General features: G+C 36.4%; 1 protein-coding gene across 7 annotated transcripts in view; it reads right to left on the bottom strand.

Annotated features, from left to right (window-relative positions):
• LOC149561846 (ARM repeat superfamily protein) overlaps positions 1-17,005 on the bottom strand; it is a 240,946-nt gene that overhangs the window by 85,634 nt on the left and 138,307 nt on the right. For all 7 annotated transcript variants that reach the window (XM_089825383.1, XM_089825376.1, XM_089825377.1 and 4 more), the window contains 7 exons: positions 14,161-14,274; positions 13,854-13,983; positions 13,587-13,756; positions 13,309-13,422; positions 10,173-10,276; positions 9,700-10,021; positions 9,378-9,616 (listed from right to left, as the gene is read on the bottom strand). In XM_089825383.1, the coding sequence (XP_089681509.1) occupies positions 9,378-9,616; positions 9,700-10,021; positions 10,173-10,276; positions 13,309-13,422; positions 13,587-13,756; positions 13,854-13,983; positions 14,161-14,274 (1,193 nt within the window). The remainder of the gene's footprint in view (positions 1-9,377; positions 9,617-9,699; positions 10,022-10,172; positions 10,277-13,308; positions 13,423-13,586; positions 13,757-13,853; positions 13,984-14,160; positions 14,275-17,005) is intronic.

The following is a 17,005-nucleotide window of genomic DNA, read 5'->3' as shown; positions in this document are numbered from 1 at the left end:
AGAAAATTAAAATCATCGAGTAGACAATGGGGATATTCATTTTGAAGAAATATTGATTTCCTCAGAGGTGATTAAAATTTATGAAAAGAAAAGAATAAGTATTCAAATAAAATTAATAAGCACTTTTTATTGAATTTTAAGGGTTGGCTGAAAGAAGAAAATAAATATCATAAAGGCGATTTATTCCATCATTATCAATATCTAGAAATCCTTGTGTAGAGCTTTAGTTCATCATATTTCCTTGAGGAAAAACCCCTTTGGGGTCATCAAGAATTGAAGGACACAAATCTTTTGGTTCCCAATGTTGCTTCATTTGGAGGTCAAATTAGGCGTTATATATTTTATTAAATTTTAATAAGTCAAATATTAGTTTGTAAGTTCTTCACAATAATCAGTTGTACCAAAACACACTTCATCAGAGTCATACCTTCTTTGCAGGTTTTTGGTGTAGGAGTACCTTGGCTAACTCCTAGCCCTTACTCTACACTTTGAGTTTTTGGCTTGTACTGGCCCTAGCTAAGTATTGGAGAAGGAGGAGGCATGTGTCAGGAAGGCACATGTAAAAGAAGAAGGTTTCAAGACAAGACTTACCACATGTTTTATCAGACCCTAATAAATATTGTTTGGCACTGTTAGAAACCCTTGTTTTTAGGCATAAAAATAGCAAGGGAGTGTATGGACAGGTTGGGGGCCTGACACCCACAAAATCCCGTAGTGTTTCCAAAAGGGTATCCATATCTAAGATTGGTTTGTCACCTTGTTAAGCAAAATTTGGGATTGTGGCCCAAAAAATAACTTTGGAGGCCTAATTCTATTAGGACTTTCTACGACAGTTTTGTCAAGTTTGAGGAAATCGATAAGGAAACCTATGGAAATTGAGTCCAAAAGGATAGGGGTAGCCTAAAAACTATTAAGATGCATCACAAACTCCATGCTGAAGGCAGGATGAGCAAGTTTGATGAAATGGAGAGTTTGAAGGACTAAAGAAGATGTCCCTAGGAAAGAGGCAAGTGTGAAAGACCTTGGTATAACTAGATAGTGAAGTGTAGGGGGGGAGGATAGATATCCTCTTCAGATTAGGGTGACAAAGGGGAGTCCTAATAGGCTAAGAAGAGAGCCTAGTGAGTCCTTAGGAAAGGAAAGGACAATGCAAACAATCCAGCTTACACCAGATTGGTTTCAGAGCCTCAAAACATTGGGCTTATGGTTAGATGTATCATACTAAAGAATTAGTAGGTGAGACAACAATGGTGACTAATGCATAGTTAGCCAAACAAAAGGGTGAACAAAAGGAGAAAAATAGGATCCTTGAAGAAGCCCTAGAAGAAATGAAAACAAAATTAGAGGAAGTTGCTAAGACAGCTAAGAAGAAAGACCAAGAAGATGAAAGTAGTGATAAGGGTAAAGAGAAGATTGAAGAGGAAGATCTCATTCCTGAACCAAACCCTCCATTAAAGGAAGAACCATTCCTAAAGGCCATCAAGGCATTGGGTGCAAAGGCCCTAGAAGGAGTTCCTTTGTTCATTGGGAAGATGGACCCTTAACTGGTGTTGCAATGGTTTAAGGGAAGGAAAACCACTTTGAGTGTGAAGGGGTCACTGAAGCACAAAAGGTATGAGCACTAACATGGTGGAAGTATCCTCAAGAAGAAAGGGAGAAGATGGGAAAGAAACCAATTGCAAACTGGAAAGCCATGGTGACCAAGGTAAAGGAACAATACCTATCTGAAGACTATGAGATTCAAATCAAAATAACGAGACTCACCACGAGTTGGGCGAGTCTCCCGAGTCAGTGAATCAGACATGGCTTGCCAACTCAAAATGACCTGTGACTCAGGCTCAGCAGGTCAGGGATGATGACTCACCTAATTTGCGTGACTCACATGTCACGACTAGCTTGGCCAGCCCATGGCAGTCAACATCTGGCCAAATCAAAACAATAAAAAATGCTTATTTTTATTTTATTTTTGTTCTTTCTTATCCTTATAACCCTAAAAGCACTTTCATAACACTCTACTGTGTCTGTGTGTGTGTGTGTGTGTGTGTGTGTGTGTGTGTGTGTGTGTGTGTGTGTGAGAGAGAGAGAGAGAGAAGAGAAGAGAAATAGAGTACCATTGTCTTGCAACTAGCTGAAAGGAAGAGGAGAAGAGCTTGCATTTGTGAATTTGGAGCAACTATGCGCTTGCATTTAGATCATCAAGGAGTTTATAGGAGCTCTTCTCAACACTTTTCAACTCATTTCAAAGAGTTAAGAGTTGATTTTTTGGATTTTGATGATTTTTTTTCTCTATGCTTATGGGTTTTTTGAATGAATTTTTTTTGTATGTTTATGGGTTTTGTTTTACTTTAGATCTTCATATTATACAATACTTAAATGGTAATATTTGGTCTAAAATGTCTTATTGCAACAACCTTCACATTTTTCCTTACTCATTATGGCTCCTCCAGCTAAAAAACCCAAGCTCTCTAAAGGCAATAAAAAAGATGAATGGTGGAAGTACACCATAGATTTTTCCAGTAGAGGTAGAACTCAAACAAAATGCCCATTTTGTAAGGTCATTAATAGTGGGGAGATAAATAGATTGAAATACCATATCGCTGGCATACATGGTCATGATGTTGAGCCTTGTAAAGTTGCAACTCCTGAGGCTCAACATTTTTGTTATGTTGCCTTAGAAAAATATGAACAAAAAAGGGAATTAAGACAAAAACCAATAGCAGAGTTAGCTCAAATTGGTTCCACTTCCCTTCCACGGTCATTTGGAACTACTTTTGTATCTAGTTTTACACCCCTAGGTTCAATAGGTTGTGTTGAAGAAAGTTTTTCCCTTTCCCCTATCGTCCTAGTGCTTCTGCTAGTGGTATTTCTTCTACATCTATTCCTTGCACTGCTAGTGGCATTGCCCCTACTAGTAGTACTACCATTACAGTTTCATCCTAGAGTCAGAAAATCTAGATTGGACAATTTTTTTGTACCACGTTCCACTCCCGGTGCACAACCCTCACTTGAGAGCTTGCTCTAGAATAGGGAGATTCATGAAGCCGGAAGAAGAGCAATTTGCAAGTTTTGGTATTTCTACAACATTCCATTTACAGCAGCCAAGTACTTCAACTTCATTAATATTTGATTGTTTTACATTTTAAATTTTAAATTCAATTTTTTTAATAAAATTTTATAATTTTAACTTGATGTTGAAATATGCTAATTAATTTATTTTTTATTAATGTAACAGGACTCCTTATTCACAGGGGATGATTGATGCAGTTTCCATTTGTGGTGTGGGGTTTAAAGCCCCCACTAAAGATGAGTTGAGTGGTCCCCTCTTACTAAAAATGGTTGAGCAAATGAAACTTGAGTTGGAGGACCATAGAAAGATTTGGAGCCAAAGGGGGTGTACCATTATGACGGATGGATGGACAAATAGGAGGAATTGGACTCTCCTAAATTTTCTTATTTCTAGCGGAGGTAATTCATCATCCTCTACTTCTCAAAGTCTAAAATTTAATGTATTATTGAATAACTAAAATTTTGTTTTATTGATTATTCAATGATAATTATTTTGTTTCTTATTTTCACTTTTAGAATCCACCATGTTTTTTAAGTCTATAGATGCTTCCTCACATGTCAAAAATGCAAAATTCTTATGTCAGGCTATTGAGGAGGTCATAAGGGAGGTGGGGGAAGAGAACGTCGTCGAAGTAGTGACTGATAATGCAGCTAATTATGTTGCTACAAGTAAAATTTTAACTTCTTAGTAACTAAATTTTTTATTTTAGTTTTTCATTAAATTTTGAAAATTAAAAGTTTTTTAACACATCTAAATTTTTAATTGTTTATTAACTAATTTAAAATTGTTGCAAGAAAACTTTTGATGGAGACACCCAAGAATCTTTTGGACTCCATGTGTAGCTCATTGCCTCAACCTCATGATAAAGGATTTCGACAAGATTGAATGGATGAAATCATGTGTCGCTAAGACCAAAAAATTTTGAAAGTTCCTCTATAATCATGCCTTGGTCCTCAGCATTATGAGGGAATACATGGAGGGAAAAGAGTTGGCTCGTCCCGGTACACAAGATTTGCCTCTAATTTTATCACACTAAAATCCTTGTTGAGTTCAAGGTTACCTTTGAGGTGCATGTTTGTTGGTCCACAATGGACTTCCTCCTCCTTTGCCACCACCCCTGCAGGGATAGATGCAACAAAATGCATTTATGATGAAGAAGGTTTTTGGGAGCCATGTCATGAGATTGTGGACGTAATTTAAATTTTAAAAGGTTAAATCTTTTATAAATTAATTTATCTCGTACATATTTTTGTTTTATTTTCACTGTGCAACTTTGCAAAGTTTCATCATTCACTAAATTGCTTTTTTGTTTAATTGTTTTGTAAATCATTGAGCCCCTTGTAGCCCTCCTACAATTTGCTGATGGGGAGAAGCCCACTATGGGCTACATACATGAGGGCATGGATAGGTCCAAGGAGGCTATTAGAGACAAATATGTAGGAGTTGAGGACAAGTATGGCCCTTTTTAGGACATAATTGATAGGAGATGGAAAAATCAGCTTCATAAACCTATCCACGCAGCAACTTATTACCTCAATCTGGCATACCGTTTTCATGAAGATTTCAAGGCAGATGAGGAGGTTCTTAGTGGCCTATACACTATTTTTGCTTTGGCAGTTTTTGGGAAAATGGCTCCCCCATGAATCCTTACTGTGGAATCATTGTGGTTTTTGGGGATTTAGAAGTGGAGCCCTTGTACAGTGTACATAGCAAAGGAGAGGCTTGGAAAAGCTTGGCAGCCATTTTTAATGTGATGCCCTAGGGGAGCCTTTAGTGCATGCTTGGGTGATCACAGAGCTAGCATGTTGATTTGAGTGGATTGAATGCATTCGGTAGATCAATCTAAGTATTGGAGAAGGGGGAGGCATGTGTGAGGGAGGCACATGTGAAAGGAGAAAGTTTCAAGACTAGATTTGCCACATGTTTTATCAAACCCTAATGAATGTTGTTTGGCAATGTTAGAAACTCTTGTTTTTAGGCATAAGATAAGATAATATTAATGTCCACGGAAAACCAACAAGGTTTGTGGGAATAGTCTTAGAATGTCGTGTAGAGCGGTTGTATGACTGACACTGCCTGAAGAGACTGGTACAATGTCTAACCAATCTGGAATGAGAAGTACTGCAAGACCTTTTCAAACCCTGCAGTAATGAGCTGGTCCGAAGTACGCCCCTGAGGTATAAAAGACTGCAGGGTAATCTCCTGAAGATGGGTAGCCTCCTGAAGATAAAAGTGCAAGACACCGCTGATCAATATAACTGAAGAACATCGAAAGAGAAGAACACTCTCTGAAAAGGTAATAGAATCTCCCTCTGATCTCATAGTAAAGAGGACATCGAAATATGAAGTGGATCTCAATCTCAACCTCTAGCAAAGTACACAACTAACAAAACCTATCAGCCCAATCCATATGGTGATCAATCCAAGCCCTGAGGCGGTGAGAACCCACTCTGAATGAGCCTAACGAAAATCGTAAAGCATGGTTCCAAAGCCGATAGAGATAAGTGGGGCGAACAATAATACCATCCTGAATCACAAGAAAATGCTCAGCATAAAAGGCCATCCTAGGTCACAAACCTCCCAGGGGATTACTCCAGGTAGTGGTAATGTACTGTTTGTAAATATCCTGTCTGACATGCTTGTTCAACTCCTGGCGTGAGGGGAGAAGATGAGTAGGAGCAAAAAGTGAAAACTGGTATGGAGGAAGACAATCTATATCAATACCAATCGAACTCAACAAAGAGCTGGCCTGGATGTACCAACAACAAGGCCTAGTAGAGATGTTAGATCTCAAAATCTCAATGGAAGAACAATATGCTAGATGAAAGTATCTGTGTCGATCAACATCTGACTCCATAAAACCACGAAGTCGATGAAGGAACCAAATTAAGTCAAAAATAGCAACAAGTTTGAGAGGATGAGCTCCAAACTCAGCTAAAACAATGCTATGAGGGGTGAGTCTGTGACATCTTATGATACACCATAACATCAATGTCTAAACCCTCTCTATAGAAGCCCAATCTGAAGCAATAAGAGAAGGCCCCCAAGCCACCGAGCCATAAAGAACTGTTGGACAAAACAAGGAATCAAAAAGGGACAACTTGGACAAAATATCCTAGAAATGATGCCTGAAGCACTGTCTTTCCAGCAAAGCCAGAGAACCCATGCCCTTATTAACTCTGGACTGAATAGCTAGTCTCAAGCTAAAGCGCAGCCCTAAAAACTTCACATCAAGATACATATAAGAGGAAGTCATCTCAACCTCATGACCCTGAAAGAAGAAATGAAGATGAGAGGTCTTTAAACAGTTAAAGAACATAACCCAAGTCTTAGATAAACTGACCACAAGTTGTCGCTGATCACAAAAAGAAGCTAGACCATCCAGAAGTCTCTATAAGCTTTCGGGAGAAGAGGCTAAGCAAACCACATCATCAGCAAAAAGGAGAACAGAGATCAAAACCTAATGTAAATAGCATCCATCCCCCAGTTGAGAGTTCACAAGGAAACCCTGCAACTCATCAATATACAAACCAAACAGAGTAGGAGAAAGAGGACAACCCTGCAAAGGAATGTATGGACAGGTTGGGGGCTTGAGACCCACAAAATCTCATAGTATTTCCAAAAGGGTGTCCATATCTGAGATTGGTTTGCCACCTTGTAAAGAAAAATTTGGGATTGTAGCCCAAAAACTAACTTTATAGGCCTGATTCTATTAGGACTTTCTAGGACAATTTTGTCAAGTTTGAGGAAATAGATAAGGAAACCTATGGAAATTGAGTCCAAAAGGATGGGGTAACCTGAAAACCATTAAGATGCATCCCACACTCCATGTTGAAGGCAGGATGAGCAAGTTTGATGAAATGGTGAGTTTGAAGGACTAAGGAAGATGTCCCTAGGAAAGAGGCAAGTGTTATAAACCTTGGTGTAACTGGATAGTGAAGTGTAGGGGGGTAGGATTGATATCCTCTTGAGATTAGAGTGACAAAGGGGAGTCCTAATAGGCTAAGAAGAAATCCTAGTGAGTCCTTAGGGAAGGAAGGACAAAGCAAGCAATCCTCCGTAATTACTTGACCGAGCAGCAGCAAGCTTGGGTTAGATGATTGTATTTGGGTGAGTTTTGTTACAATTCCACATACCACATGACCGTTTGTAGATTTAGCTCTAGCAAATAACCGAGCACCTCTGGCTAAAGATTGGTTGCAAGAGGAGAAAGATACTCTGTCGCCCTTACGGAAAACATGCAACGTGCTCCGAACCAGCAAAAACTGTATGCTGATAGGCACAAAATGGAGAGAACTTTTGAGATTGGAGAAATGGTGTTCCTACTACTCCAACCTTAGAGACAGAGTTCATTGAAAAAGAGCGGATCTGAAAAACTTCAGCCTAAATTTTATGGACCAAGCAATGTAAGAAGGAAAATTGAAGAGGCTGCATATGAGCTTGAGCTACCCCCTTAAAGCCGGATTCACAATGTTTTCCATGTCTCTTGCCTAAAGAAAGCGATGGGCAACATGTTACCACCTCACAAGGATTACCACCACTAGATGAGGAAGGTAAGTTGGAATTGATGATCAAGGAGGTGATGGACATTGCGGAAAGGCAATTAAGAAATAGAACCATAAAGGCAATTAAGAAATAGAACCATCAAGGAATACTTGATCAGATGGGCCCATCTACCATTGAAGACGCTACATGGGAAGGTGACCAAAGTCTTCAACATCCAGCACACCAGTTGCTTGGGGACAAGTGATTCCGGGAAGCGAGGACTATCATGTCCCCTTCCATTGTTTGATAATAAAGGTGGCACTAAGCCCGACCCCTGATAGGCTTAAGTGATTCTAATTGGAGGCATCTTGAGTATCAAGTAGTGTAATTATTTGTCATATTTTCTTATGACCTCTAGCTCACCTTTTTGCTCCTCCAATGTGGTCTTTGTCATTGATATTCCGGTGGCTTGGCTTCACGTGGCAACCCATTTCCTCTTCATTCTTGACTTATATGACATTCTTCCTTTTGGCCGTTACAACTGCAGCCATGTGGTTGTGTTGGCTTGTTAACTATTGTAACGTTCCTCCTCTGTGTGTCCATTGAGGATGTAGGTGCTCTATGAGGCAACGGAGAGGGCAGAGAGGACATTCGTTCTGCTCATCCCACCATCGAAACGAGTTATTCTCTGCAAGGTAACTTCTGGTTTAGCCAGGGACAAAACCTCCTTTGCTTTTTGAATAGGACATAGCCCCTATTAACTGTTATTACTGTTCTCTGTTCCTGAGTATATGAGTGCAGACATTGGTGACAGGTCGGGGATTGTTTTAGGAAGGAGTCCGCCATTATTCTTTCCAATTCACTGTCATGGCTTGACACATCCAGGAATGTTGCTAGGAGTTGGGCATCTCTGCCTCATCCTTCAGACATGATTGGCCCACGTGGATATAAGAACTGCCATTGATATTATCTGCAGTGCCTCACTCCTGCCCAACTTATCTTCAACTATGGCCGCAAACTTACAAAGTGGTCTGTGATAGGGTCAAGTTATCGCAACTGGTGGAGCTTCAATTTTGTTGGGTCATTGCTGAGTATAGTTTGAATCCGCTGATGTCTTTGGATTGTTTGTAAGTAGGAGTGTCTGGCGCTCATACAGTAAAGCTGAGATTGGACAGTATATTTCGTGGTTGCATGTGAAATTTTTTCTTTCTTTTTCAGAAGTGCACCTGTAGCTTCCTTGAAATAGAGTAATTCTTCTAAAGTAGTGAATTGCCAAATGTTATCATTCTTGGAGTGTATCCAGTTCTTTATTTTCTGTGATATACCAATGATTATACACAAGCATTCTATAGTATAAGTTTATTAGTAGTTTCCTTTCAGTCTGGGTGATTAGCAACCATTGCTAGAGTCATACTGTTCAGTACAAAGAGGAAATTGAAAACTATCCTGTTAAGCATCTTATATTGGACAGTATCATTGGCTGAGTTATTACATTTTACCTTATGAAATCCAAGCATGCATGATCAAAGTACACTAACGAGAATACAACTAGCCTAAACGTATAGACCATAGAACTCGGGCCATATGCATATGTTGAAAAAGGAAAGAGCATCTCTGCATTAGTTATACAGGGAGTTTAGGAGCATAAACTTATGCATGGGTGATTAATTGTAAAGATATGTTTTCAATAATATTTTTTCTTGTTAGGTTAAAATTATAAAACAGTGTACACTGATTTCCTTACCCAAAAACCCAAATTTAAGTATATCAAGTCAATAAAGTTAAAAAGGAGTGTTAAACTTAATGGATAAAGGTAGATTCATACCCACTGTCTCGGACTCCTTTTAACCAGTTCCTAATTTCATTTTCTTTTGACTCCATATTTTGTGGTCTACTGTAATCTGCTTGTCTTCCATCACCAGCTCCCATTCCTTTTGATTTTGGTGCCACCTCGCCCAAAAGACCAGATTGCTCAGCAGGAGAGATGAGTAAAGCAGCTCGCACCTCCGTTGGCAATGCTTGAACTATTGCCTGTGACCAAAGTGAATGTATACAGCGGAGCACCTGCAAGAGAGAGCATGTGCGAAACAATTTATTTTTTAGGAAAATACGTATAAATTATCAAAGGACAAAGCTGTTAGACTTACCTTCAAAAGAGGAGGTATGATCCAGCTCAAATGGCAAGCCAAAGGATGAACATAAGCAGAATCCATATCGAGTGTTGAACACTCTTGAGAAGTAGAAGAGGGGTTCTTTTTACTACCGCATCTTTTAAGAGCTCTCTCATAAAAGGTTATCGTATGAAAAATGTACCACATAAGTTCATTCTCTGATGTATTTGGTCCTCTAGTTAAAAGATGTATGAAACCCGCTGGATCGGACAAGTATTTTGTTTGCCATTCCATTTGAAGCCACCGTTTGCTCATCGGTTCAAGCAACCATGCCAATATATTTTTTTGTTGTTCACCTCTGTATGACAAAATCAATGATAACAGGAAGAAACCAGTTACAGAGAACTTGAACATAATAGTAATGAAACCAAAAAACAAAGAACCATAAAATACATCATACGATTTTTTGCACTTTTCATTCAACCCAAAAGATTAAAATCTGTATATACCCAGCAGCTGAAGCCATAAAAAGAAAAGCTTCTCCAAGAAGATTGTGTTCACTATGCAGAAGTTGTCCTGTCCCCTCAAGATGATCCATTACTTCAGCGATTTGCTGTAAAAATACCAAACAATTATCAGCAAGAAATCAAAATATTATGTAGTCCAGTCATGACCATTCAACAGTACATTCAGTAATCATTCTCGGTTGCAATAATTAACAAATTTGTAAATTAGTTCATCTGATTCAGTAGAGGACTATTGTGCATAGAATGCTTTCCAGACAGCAAGAAATTAATCTTGTTTCATTATGTTGCTACCTTCTTTACACTACAAAGTACTTACTATACTTGATCAAATCCTTGGCAAAGAAAATTGGGAATTTTCTGTAGAATAATTTCTTAAGTTTAGAGTTTCACTCCCCCAATTAGAGGGTAAAGAAAAGAAAAGAAATTTACAAAAAAATTGCATGCTTGTTTTAGACCCCTGGAGGACTACTTGAACCTAAAATTTGACAGGCCTTCTAAAGGCAACCTAGGTTTAGTGCTTTAGGTTAACCATTCAGGCTGACAAAGATTATTTTCCATGATGACTTATTCTTCTGGGTAATCACACAAACAATGACTTAATCTTTTGACTTCATGTTAAATTTTGGTATCATGCGTGTAACTGCATGATTTAATGGGCCTACCCCCTATGTACATCATAAGTGATGACTTCCAAATTATCATCACTTGTATTTGCAGAAGTTATTGGAACGTGATGAACTTAGAATAACTTAAGTCATGATATTCATTTTATGTAAATGTTAAAACAGATCATGATGGGTTATATCTTGTAAATCAACAACTAAGTGTTAGATGTCATTCACTAGATGGTCTATGAGTTGTCTATATAGATATATAATAGGCATTTGGTGAATATCATATGTTGATATTCTACAGGCCATTACCTTATTGAGTACTTGGTGAATATTATGTGTTGATATTCTGATACCCAATACTCTAAGTACTTGTTGAATATCATGTGTTGATATTCTGATAGACCAATACTCGTGATATCAAATGTGATATCAAAATGGTGGATATCTTCTAATCAATGATATCCTTAAAATTTGTCATTCCTAATATTACAAATGATCTAATATCTATCTTGTGTTTATCCTCCCTAGCTAAGAGGGAGCATTGACGTTTGGTAGCTTCAATAGGAGAAACCTATGAATATATATAGTTATATAAATTTATTATTACATGGGAGATATATATATATACATACATACATACATACATACATATACAAAACTATAATTAAATTTGTTGTTATATTTATTGTGCTCATTATAAATACAAGAGGTTGCTGCCTTTAGAACACGCATAATAAATAGGAAGTGTTTAGTACATTTGCAGCGATCTTGAAAAATAACAATATGGATTATAATGGCCGTCTTACCAAACCTCTGCTTGTTATTGTAACATCAACGTTATTTATTAATTATTATTTATATTCTGCATTCGACTCCAAGATAGTAATCACTATTTTTTAATTTCCATCAAGGATTCCATTTAGGGTCATAGTCACAGCTTTAAGCTGTTCGTGAGTATATCATTGTCGACACCTCAATGGGGAACCAAACAGCTTAATGAATAATATAGCATCTTCTGACTTCATTATAGATGTCAAAAGAATATTTGATGAAGACTGGGAGTTCTATTGCTGTAGTCAATGAGAATGTATGCATTATCTATGTTCATTAATTTATTTATTTATTAATTAAGAACGAAAGTTAACTTATTAATTAAGATTAATAATTGGATTTTTTATTATGATTATATAATTTATAAATTGATAAATATATATATAAATTATTATTCAATTATTTATTAAGAATGAGAGTGTGTTCAATAATTCAATTAGTAATGTTTAATTGATATATTCAATTAATATATATTTATTAAATATTTATTAAAACAGGCCATCGTATTATATCTATGTCAGCCAGAAGGATTCCAACCATAGCTACAATAACATTAATAGTATTACTTGATAAGATGTAATCCTAAACCTCATTTGTTGTAATTTTGATTCTAGGACAAATTGAAAAGGAGAGATTACAATTGAAGTGTATTAATGAGCATTTAATTTGATTATTTTACTAGGGTTACTTAAATCAATTAAAACAATTTAATAGAACTTTGATATAAAAGTTTGCTGCAATGAAAGTTAAAAGAAGTGATGTATGTGCCGAAGGTATTAACTAATGAGAATAAATCTCTTTTTGGAGTAATAATGCTTATTTTAATTATAAAGTGATTTAATATTTTTTTTTTAAGTTCCCAAAAAGATTATAAAAGGAGGTTTGGAAAACTCATTTCGATAATTATGCAGTTTACTATCTTTCTCTATGATGAAACCCTTCTAATTTGGGGATTTAACTTGCTTCATTGCCACCTTCCTAAGGATGACAACACTCTTGTTGAAGAATAATCACAGTGGAGAAAGATCCTCCCTGGTTATCGTGGCATGGCCCACTTAATGTTACAGCTTGCACAGAAAGGATTTGTAGGATTACAACAAAGATTCATCTGCTTAGTTTTGCAGGATTGTCTGGTTTGTAGGTTTAAATTTATAGTTTGCAAGCAGCGGACCAATAATTATTCTATTTTTTGTACTTCTGAAAAAATGAGTGGAAATTGTTATGTACTGCACAGCAGTTCAGATTCTTAACTATGAAACCCAACTGACCAAATTGCAGCCTGTCAAGATATTGAACTTGTAAAGCCAGCATTGACCAAGGAAGAATCACCTTCCAGAGTGACACATTGAATTCCTTATTCTATTTCTGTTCTCAAAACGAACAGCATAAAGTTCAACTGGTTTGATCGTATTGTCAGGAAATTTACAGCAAAGGCAATCAAAATTGATGCATTGTTATTGTGTATCACTCTGGTTAACACACTTTTCTTACAGTTGATTTCAACACTGATAAGATGATAGTACTAAAAATGCCCACTTTAGTATTAAATAACCATATGATAATATTATGGACAACATTTTATTCAAAGAAGCTAAGAATGGCACTGAGTTGTAGAGAATTTGAGATCATATCGGAGCACAAATGTACTGTTAATCACATGTAAAATAGCAAACCTTCATATGAGGTAGAAGGCTTGTGTCAGCTGCCCGTGCAATTCGAATAAATGAAGTGCAAATCTGTAACCTTGCTCGACTCATTGACAATGCCATAAGATCCTGAGCATGGCCCTGAGCATAACCAACAAAGTAGTCTATTTAATTTTGGCTGAATATGGGGAAAGAATAATGCACTTTTTTAATAAATTTGCATAAGAAAAATTAACTCAAAATTTAAAAGCTTCACAAATGTACCAATCATTAAAAGATGTAAATAAAGACAGCCCAAACATCACCTTCTGAATTATTGGAAGTGACTTCAAAAGATCAAAGAGTTTTTTAATTACACAGTCTACTGCTTCTGGAAAATACTTTAGATACGGTCCCATTGCATCTAAAAGCCTCCCAAGAATTTCTACTTGCGCAGGTTCTGTCCAGTTAAGAGAACACAACAACTGCAATATGCCTGAAAGCAAGAAAACAAATAAACATCATATATGACATAACAATTAAAGACCTAAACAAAAATAGCTTTATCACTTTATCTGGAATGTGCAAATAACCTCCAAGAACGATATGCAATGTCTGATGCACAACAGGGGACAAAATGTTTATGGAATATGATCCCCCATCAAAAATGGCACTTATTGTTGTATCCAGTGCAAGTTGAGTGCCTTCTAAGAACGCAAGATCCTGTAAAGACAACACTTCAACTCAAGAATATATAGCACAAAAACTCCAGTGTATATAGTTAAAACATCTAAGAAACAAAAAAGTTCCCTTTCCAAGAATGTAAAATATGCAACTCCACAATCAATACTTGCTCAATATGTTTCTGCAGTTGATGGGAGTTGCATATCTACATTTTACCTGAGAAGGAATTTGCCCGATTAAATACAAATTTATTATGTCTTTAATTCTCTGGGAAATTCTTGAAGCAGCTATTACTGGCTGTTGAACACCAATAAGGCGAATAAGCTCAATCTGGATGACACAAATGAAACTTACATCAGTGGAAGGTTCAGTCAGATGTAAGCATAAAAAGTGAATTCTTAAACATAAAATTTTTGAATTGAACAGTCATTTCAAAGGCCTTTTTCTGATTTTCCAGGTCATGCAGTAATTACAATGCAGGGTATCATTAATTATCAATATACACACAGAGCAAAGTCTTCCTTATTGCTCTCAATTTTAACAACCATTGTTGTGAAGGATGGTCAGAGTAATTTGTTTTAACTGAATTATCAAGTTACAACAACATTTTCATTATCATAATAATTATAACCCCATTTTGGAATTTTCTTGAAGGCCTCTACACCTGAAATTGCAAAGCGACAACCCAAACAAAGTTTTGACCCCTTTTCGAACCCTCTAAAGCCTTAAAAACCGAGTTCAATGTTTTTGTACTGCCCTGCCAGAACAGAAAATTCAATATCTTCAAAAATTGACTTGATCATGCCATGAAACTTTACCACCATGCTCATATATCCAAAATGAACCTCCAAAGAAGCAATTGGAATAATTTGTGCTCAATTGAAAAAACTTAGAATAGTAAACTTGTAAAACAGAAAAGTCAATATCTTCAAAAATTGACTTGATCATGCCATGAAACTTTACCACCATGCTGATATATCCAAAATGAACCTCCAAAGAAGCAATTGGAACAATTTGTGCTCAATTGAAAAAACTTAGAATAGTAAACTTGTCAAGAAAATAACCCTTATTGAAAAACTAGACAATATTTTTTGGTGATGCAATATTCCTCTTACGCCTTGGATGCTCCTACATCATCATTGGATTAGATTGGTTTTAAATGTCTATGAAAATATCGAGTGTCTACGACCTTGAAATCATGTATCCAGTAATCCCTGGTGTGGAGTTGTACATTTTTAGGTCGTGCGTTGGAGCTGGCATTAGTTATTTTTCAATTTTATGGACCTACACGAGTCCTGCGCATATGATTGATGTTCCTACACATTTACCAATTGCTCTTGTATATTCATCTCTTTTTCTTGAACATATGTTCCTACAGCCATGCGCATATGTTTTTGCAGTTATACACATTCCTGCAATCTTGTACATTGATGATAGAGAGCAGTTCCCAAATGTCTGTGTAACAATGAATCTTATATTTGGATTTTTGGTGTTTTCAGGATTGTTTTCATGTATTTATGTTCAATTTTATGATTCAATTTGGAACAATTATGTTCACATTTCAATTTGGGTTTTAAAATAAACCATGTTTTTGATTAATATTCATTGACAATGGTCCAAACCTACCTCATGAGGTTTGTAGACATGGTCTAGTCTCTCACATGGTGGCTTGAACGTGACTTTGACGTGACTTGGCCATTCGTGTTTGTATTGAAGCCGTCTTGGAACCCTTGTAAGAGAAAGTCTTCCACTTGTGCACGATCAATGACAAGCATTTCTTTTTATTTCTTTTCTTATGCTTAATGGTTAGTAGTTGCACTTGAATGCATGATGTCTATTCTATGTCTTCAAAAAATTGTTAAATCCATATTTGAGACTTTTCTCTAAAGGCAAGACTATAAAAAATTGGTTAAGTTTGATGTTTTATCTGGTAATACACATCAATAATCCATTTATCAATACCGTGTAAATATGAAGTTAATTAATAGTTGCGTTGTCTTTTGAACTGTTTGTTAAATTTGAACCAATCAAGTATCAAGCTTCAAAAGAAACCTTAATACCAGATTATCCTGGGAAAAACCCTCTTTGCAGAGGGAAACAATACAGTGCACAATACTTGTAATCTTATTAATAAGACAAAAATTTACAATGCCCCACAATATAGAATTTCAAAACTCACATACAGAGTTGAATTGATCAACACAAAACTGAGCAAAACATTCAACCATTTGGTTACAGAGCACACATGGGTGCAACTTGTATATTCACAAGTTTACTTTCAAAGACACCTAAAACAGAAATACTTTCTGATAAGAAATCACACAAGCATGAAGATCCCCTTTTCGTGAGCTCACTGAAAACAATATAAATATTTTAGATCCATACAATCTTCCCCTTGCACATAGTTCAGCCAATGAATATGAAGGAAAAACTGTCTTGATTAATTTCTGTAACACAGTCCTTCTATTTTCTTTGCATTCTTCCAAGAATATACACAAAAATTTTGTGTCCTTCGTGGATGAAGTTGTCGTCATTCAGGAAGCTGAATGGTGATCTTTTATCTATCTTGATGGAAATGACATGGTTGTCTTTATGGGCGACAGCACAAAACAAAATGGAAGTTCCTCCAAGAAAAGTGACACAGTAATCATAAAGACTCACAATGTCAGAGCAGTGATAATGAGAGCACTTATAAGGACACTACGATGGGAGTCCATATCGGCAACAGTTAGTTGGAACGAACGATAGTAGAACATTCTGGCGTCAGTTAAGACAACTTAGGCCAAATCCCTTCAGTTTGAAAATGTCCTGAGAAAAAAAACACATAACCAATATCCTACACCAACAATAAAAATAGTTAGAGTGAGGAGCTTATAATAAAAAGTTAAATTCAGTATTTCATATGAAGCTATTAATTTAACACTCCCTCTTAGTAAATATGAAATCTGTTAAACTCAACAGTCATTGACTCTCTCAACATGACAATAAGAGAACATTTTTCTTATTTAAAATAAATCATGAAATCACTCAACATGAGGAACTTGTAAGAATCACAACTAAG

The sequence above is a fragment of the Cupressus sempervirens genome, chromosome 4 (assembly GCF_028749045.1).
Source record: "Cupressus sempervirens isolate cs-2001-9-10 chromosome 4, ASM2874904v1, whole genome shotgun sequence".
NCBI classification, from domain to species: Eukaryota; Viridiplantae; Streptophyta; class Pinopsida; order Cupressales; family Cupressaceae; genus Cupressus; species Cupressus sempervirens.
Note: the sequence above shows the minus strand (reverse complement) of the source record. Positions and strands in the feature narration are given on the sequence as shown.